Source organism: Chlorocebus sabaeus, chromosome 12, assembly GCF_047675955.1.
Source record: "Chlorocebus sabaeus isolate Y175 chromosome 12, mChlSab1.0.hap1, whole genome shotgun sequence".
Taxonomy (NCBI): domain Eukaryota; kingdom Metazoa; phylum Chordata; class Mammalia; order Primates; family Cercopithecidae; genus Chlorocebus; species Chlorocebus sabaeus.
Window position 1 is genome coordinate 84,627,841 of NC_132915.1, and position 6,865 is coordinate 84,634,705.

Here is a 6,865-nt window from a genome sequence, read left to right on the forward strand (position 1 = left end):
CTACTGACTAGTCTTCTCCATTAATCTTGTCTTCATTTGTGTTTAATCCTATCAATTGAGTTTTTTTGTTAACCCTATGTTTCATTTAAAAGTCAATCCAGTTTCTAACTTTTTTTTTTTTTTTAAGAGGTAGGGTCTTGCTCTGTTGCCCAGGCTGGAGTGGGCACAATCACAGGTCACTGCAGCCTTAAACTCCTGGGACCTAAGACTCCCAAGTAGCTAGGACGATAGGCAGGTGCCACCATGCCTGGCCAATTTTTAAATTTTTTGTAGAGACGGGGTTTTGCTGTGTTGCCCAGGCGGATCTCGAACTTCTGGCCTCAAGTAATCCTCCTGCCTCTGCCTCCTAAAGCACTGGGATTACAGGTGTGAGCCACCATGCCCAGCCTGAGTTTTTAATTTCATCTATCATAATGTTCAGTTCTACAATTTTGTTTTTTAAAAAATAGTTTCCAGTTCTCAAATGAAATTACCAATCTTGTCATCTATTCTCCTCAATATTTAATTGTACTGCTTTTTTTTTTTTTTTTGAGACAAAGTCTCACTCTATCACCCAGGCTGGAGTGCAGTGGCGCAATCTTAGCTCACTGCAAGCTCCGCCTCCCGGGTTTACGCCATTCTCCTGCCTCAGCCTCCCGAGTAGCTGGGATTACAGGTGCCCGCCACCACACCTGGCTAATTTTTTTTTTGCATTTTTAGTAGAGACGGGGTTTCACCGTGTTACCAGGATGGTCTCGATCTCCTGACCTCTTGATCTGCCCGCCTCGGCCTCCCAAAGTGCTGGGATTACAGGCGTGAGCCACCACGCCCGGCTAATTGTACTGCTTTTAAAGTTCATGTCTGCAAACTCTAATATCTGTTTTTTTTTTCCTTTTGCTCTTCAGTCAGTTAGTCTTATTTTTTGATATTCATGGTAATTTTTCATTAAATGCTAGATATTTTGAAAAATGAAATATCGAAGGAGATATACAAGGCTCTGGATCTTCCCTCAGACAGGATTTACTTTTACCTCTGGGAAAAGTAGGCTTGAGATAAACTTGACCCTGGGCTTTGTAAGAGCTAGTCTAGTTGTGATTACACCTTACTCTCAGGCTGTAGCCCTTCAGGGGTTTTAGCTAAAAATGTGTGTGTGTGTATATATACACACACACATATGTGTAAATATATATTAATATATAATATATATTTTTATATATTATATATATAAATGTAATATATATATATTTCTCTAACCAGGACTCCTCTTTCATGGTGAGTCCTAAACCTCCAATTTTTGTTACCCCAAGCTGTGAGACTTCTGAAAGCTTTACTCTGCTTTTCAGCTACTTGGACTCTGCTTAGGACTTGGCAGGTGCCTCAAGGGGATAAGAAGGCTTCATTGTTCATCTTCTCTCTCTGTACTTTCCTCTTCAGCATCTTGGCCCCTCATGTCCTCACTATGTTGATATCTCTCTGATGCATTCAAACACATTTAAGAAAAAAAAAACAATTGCTTTTAAACTGTTGTCAGCAGGAGGGTTAGTCTGATATAAGCTAGTTTGCCATGATCAGAAGTAAATCCAGCTGTGGCCTCCATGATTATTTTTATTGTTATTATTTGAGAATCCTTCAAAGAAAGATGTCACCCTGTGTCTGAGAGCCCTTTAAAAAAGTCACAGGATGGAGGCTGCTTTGCATCCTTTCTGTGAAGGAGTTTCTAAATTATTGAAACAGGAAGTGACATTTAAGGAGCATCTTTTTTTGTGTAAAGTACCTGCTATAGTTGTTGCAAGAAGCAGCTCCAAGAAATAAGGAACATGGGGTTTGCTGGGGAAGGAAAGTGGGACCCTGGCATGGGAGGAGGTGAGGAATGCATAGGACAAGGGGAATCTGGGTAAGAGGGTGGGTCCAGTGGATACAGTATGAGAATGGGCAGTGGAAGAGGACTCTGGACATGAGGTCTGGGAAAGTGAACTGTATCTTCACCCAACGGATGCCAGTGGGGTCTCATCCCATGGGGAAGAGGTGCCACAATGCAGTGAGCTGACAACTCCACACACATGTGGTAAGCCCCTCTGCTTCCTTCCAGCTATAGTTCTTTTACCTTTTCCTGCTAAATATTGCCAACCTTCTTAATAATGGCCATCCAGATGTCCCACAGGCCCCTCCAGCCTGGAATAGCCCAAAATTAAGTGATCTGCTGTGTGTTGTCCACTTGGCCTCAATACCACAAGGACCTCATTCCCCAGAATCTTCTTTCCTGTAAGGTTCTGAGTTAGAATTGGCCAGATTTGCTTGAGAAATACGACTCAAGGTCCTCTTCATCCTTACTGCTGCTGCCCTACTGTAGGCCTGTATTGCTGTCTGTCCTGATCGCCTAGGCAGTCGCTTAATTTGTTTTGTTTTGTTTTGGTAAAGATGGGGTCTTGCTGTGTTGCTCAGGCTGATCTCAAACTCCTGGCCTCAAGTGATCCTCCTGTCTCTGCCTCCTGTAGTTCTGGGGCCACAGACGTAAGCTCAGCCTCTTAATTGGATTTCTGCATTAGTCATGATCCAATTGGGAGACAGAAACCACATAACAATTTGAATATGAGAAGTTTAATGTAAGTACTAACTAGAACAGGGGATTGGAGTAATGAAGGAGTGGTAAGAAGTCAGGAGAGCTTTAAAGAATATAGGAATAATGGACATAAGGAGCAGCCAGCACCCCTAGAACTAAGAAAGAACACCCCCAGGCTCTATCCCTAGCTGAGATCCAGATCTTGCTGGGAAGGGGGTAGCTGTGGCTTACAATGGCAGAGAAGTCTGGGAGAATGTTCTGGAGTCTGCCCTTGGGTGCCAGGGAAATCTGTCATGGAATGGTGTCTGATTAGAGGCACCCCTCCTATTTGTGGGGGACACTAGGAGAAGCTGTTAGTTGCAAAGTGCTACTGACCACCATCCTCTGCAGGATTCCTGTTCTGGAAAAGTTGCCTGCACTGCAGAAGGGTGATGTTGGAGAAGCTGTGAGTTGTGTGCTGTTAAGATGGGCCCCTTACAACCAGGAAGGAAGGCCCCTTCCTCCTCCAATGTCTCTAGCACCCCCTCCTGACAGAGCCTAACATTGCACCAACTACCAACATAAAAATATTTAAAGGGCCAGTTCCATTTTTGAAGAGCAGGCAATGAACAGTCAATTTGGGGTCCAGAGCAATAACTGAATGTCATTCTACCATTATCGAGGGGCTGCATAACCAAGTGGTTAAGAGTGTGGACTCTGCAGTTGCGTTTTTGAGTTCAAGTCTTAGCTCTGGCACTTAATGTGAATTAGTGTAAACCTTAAAAGATTTATTTAACCTGTGTCTCAGTTCCCTAATCTGTAAAATCAGGTAGTAATAGTTCTAACCTTTTTGGGTTATTTTGCTGATTGGGTTGATATTTATGAAGCACTTAGAAGAGGACCTGGCACAGAGTAAGCAATGTCCCGGACTGTCTATTGCGATTATTACTATACTCAAATCGTGGTGACACGCGCCTGTAATCCCAGCTACTTGGGAGGCTAAGGCAGGAGAATCTCTTGAACCCGAGAGATGGAGGTTGCAGTGAGCTGAGATCACGCCACTGCACTTCAGCCTGGATGACAGAGCGAGACTCTGTCTCAAAAAAAAAAAAAAAAAAAAAAAAAATTCCGTCCTTCAAATTGTAGCCAGGATGGGTTTTTCATTGAAGGTGTGACTTTTACTCCACAATCCCATGGCCATATTCCTTTATTCTTCACTTTTCTGAGGCAGGGCAGGCACAAGGAGTGCTAATTAATAAGTTGTCTTCTGGCCAGGTGCAGTGGCTCACGCCTGTAATCCCAGCACTTTGGGAGGTTGAGGTGGGCGGATCACCTGAGGTCAGGAGATTAAGACCAGCCTGGCCAAAATGGCAAAAACCTGTTTCTACTAAAAATACAAAAATTAGCTGGGTGTAGTGGCACGTTCCTGTAGCTACTTGGGAGGCTGAGGCAGGAGAATCCTTGCACCTGGGAGGTGGAGGTTTCAGTGAGTGGAGATCATGCCACTGCCCTTCAGGCTGGGTGACAGAGCAAGACTCCATCTCAAACAAACAAAAAGGCATTGTCTTCCAACTCACCTTGTTTGTTATGGTCTGAATGCTAATGTCCCCCCAAATTCATATGTTGAAATCTTAACTCCCAAGGTGATGGTTTCAGAATTGCAGACTTTGGGAGGTTTAGGAGGATTAGGTCATGAGAGCAGAGCCCTCATGATTGACATTAGTGCCCTTATGAAAGAGCCTGAGAGAGACCCCTCACCCCTTCTGCTATGTGAGAACACAGCAAGAAGCGCCCTCTATGAGGAACGGGCCCTCACCAGACACTGATTCTGCTGGAGCTTTGATCTTGGATTTCCCAGCCTCCAAAACTGTGAGAAATAAACTTCTGTTGTTTGTAAGTCACCCAGTTATGGTATTTTATTTTAGTAGCCCGAACAGACTAAGGCACTGTTCATAGTACAAAAGTCGGAAATCAGGCTGTGTCACTTTGTTGCTTAAAACTCATCTGTGGCTTCCCATTATTTTCAAGATAGAGTCCAGCTCCCTTTCCCTGGATACAAAGCTCTTGGTGTTCTGCTCACCTCCCACCAAACCCTGGCTCAGGTTTTCACTTGAGTTACTCCAGACTTGGTACTTTGCTACCCTCATGCCTTCCCAGGTCGTGTCCCTATTTTCCAACTTTGCTGATTGTATTCCCTCCTTCTGGAATATCATCCCCTCTCCTTTTGGCTAACTCCCTTTCAACCTTCAGAAAACTGAAGCCCCATCTCCTCCAGGAAGCCTTCCATGAATCCCCAAGTCAGTGGCAAAATGCTTCTTTGTCATTTTGCTCTCCAAGTGTTTGCCCTGTGATGGCAGAGTGATACACTTCTGTGCCTGGCTCCCTGGCTAACGTGGAAACCACGTGGGGTCCTCTGCATGTTACTCACAGTCGCATGCTCCGTGTTTCAGCACAAGCAGTGCTGCGGATCTGCACTGGCTACGTGTTGCATAACTCTAGGGCTGCTGTTTGCAGAGTTTTTCACACCCTGCCCTGCTGTTCCCTGTGGCCCTGAGCGTCAAATGGAGTCGCACAGTAGGTGAGCAGAATTGTGCCCTCAAGCTCTGGACGTTTATGACAGCGGCCTGTTATGCAAACTGGCCTCTCCTAATAGAGCACTTCCTTGTTAGGTTGGTTAGGAGTGACTGAAAAAAAAAGTGTTAATGTGTTAAAATGATAAAACCGCATTTCTTTCCAAGAGGTGCCAGGGTCTAATTGCTCCACATTCTTGGGAATCTCAGAGGTAGGGCTGGCAAAGGGGGAAGGAGGAGAGACACTTCCTCTGATGTGACCAAGGACTTTAATTGGAGGCAGCTCCCCCAATGGTGGCTTTTTCAGAAGCTGGAGTGACTCTTGGTGGTGGCACAGGGATGGCTCAGACATCTTCTCCTCCTGCAGGGGAGTTTCTGAATCAGTCTTCATGACTCCTGTCCACCACCCTCTTCCTCATGGAAGCGCAGCAGCCGTGCAGCCTCAGGGACCACGTGGGTGCCGCCGACTAGAATGCTCATGGCCTCCTGAGGGTGCACGCCTTGAGCATCACGCGTTTGTCATGGGGGAGGCGTGGATGTCTGTTTGGTGCAGCACTGTGGAGAGAATTTGTGTTCAGATCTGAAAGAACAGAGGAATAAACTTATCCTGGGTAAAGGCTTTGAGTGATACGTGAATAACCTATCTTGGCCATACTCCACTCAGAGACTCCTCAGATCATTCATGGCTTTAAAAATAAAAGTTTGCTTGTGTGAGCTAAGAATGATCTCAAGCTGGGTAAAGCAATGGAGATTTTAGAGTTTACTCATTACCTCAGCATGGCCCAGCTGATCCTAATACACATCCACAGATATCATTTGCTGAATGTCTTCTTTGTGTGTGGCCATATGCATTCACTTACACACAGTGTCTCCCTTCATCTTCTAATAGCCTGCACAGTGGGCGATATATTATCGTTATCCTCATTTTGGAGAGAAGGATGCTGAGGCTTAGAGAGGGAGGGTCGGCGACATGCCCAAACTCAGTAAGCAGCTGAGGCAGAGTTTAAACTACCATCTAATAAAATACCACCAACTCAGTGAGAAATTAAATGAATCAATAAACTACTATGGAGGACTAAAGCCAGTGATTTCAACGAATATCTGCTACCTAGTAACTAATCTCTAATAACTCATAGAGTCTTTAGGTTGTGTCGTTACAGGTTTGAGTACGCCCTTTCCACACTCCCAGAAGGCTGAAAGAAATCTGAGCATGTCCCAGCAGGAGGTGGCTAGGGAGGCTGAGGCACAGAGAATCATCAGATGTTCCCAACACTATCATACACCCACTCCTGGAACCTACTAAAGGACCGTGGATGATGCTGTTGGAACATTCTTGGATTGTGGAAGCCAGCAGTGGTAGAAGACCCCTCGCTGGTCTTGCGGCAACAACAGAAGATCTTGGACCCCATGTTTTGGTGGGCGGTGGGAGGAGGAAAGGGCACTGGGGCTCCTGGCTCTGCAGCTCCAATCCCAGAAACCCATTATTATTTAAGCACTGGGTCATAGTGGGCCCTCCCCTCTCTCTGACCTGCTGTAGCTCCCTGTGGCCAGCAGTTCCAGGCCCACCTGCCTGGGCCCACCACTCTGAGGGCCAGTCTTTCTTCAAGTGTGCACATTTCTCCTACCTGTGGAAAGGACTTGGAGCCTCCACTCTGCCAGTCTTTACCTGTAGGGTCGCCTTCTTGAACAGCAGATGTTGGAGGTCCGGCACAGTTCTCTGGGCAGCGTCGTTTTCTAGATGAACTTACGACTGTAGCTGAAAAACGTGAATCTCTTC

The 6,865-nt window shown here is 45.8% G+C and overlaps 1 protein-coding gene across 1 annotated transcript; it reads right to left on the reverse strand.

The window, feature by feature from the left end:
• Positions 1-5,030: 5,030 nt before the first annotated feature.
• Positions 5,031-6,528, reverse strand: TEX53 (testis expressed 53). Its single transcript, XM_037984173.2, has 2 exons — positions 6,389-6,528; positions 5,031-5,668 (listed from the first exon to the last, which is right to left on the reverse strand). The coding sequence occupies exons 1-2, from the start codon at positions 6,495-6,497 to the stop codon at positions 5,565-5,567; spliced, it is 213 nt and encodes a 70-aa protein (XP_037840101.1). The 5' UTR covers positions 6,498-6,528; the 3' UTR covers positions 5,031-5,564.
• Positions 6,529-6,865: the final 337 nt, after the last annotated feature.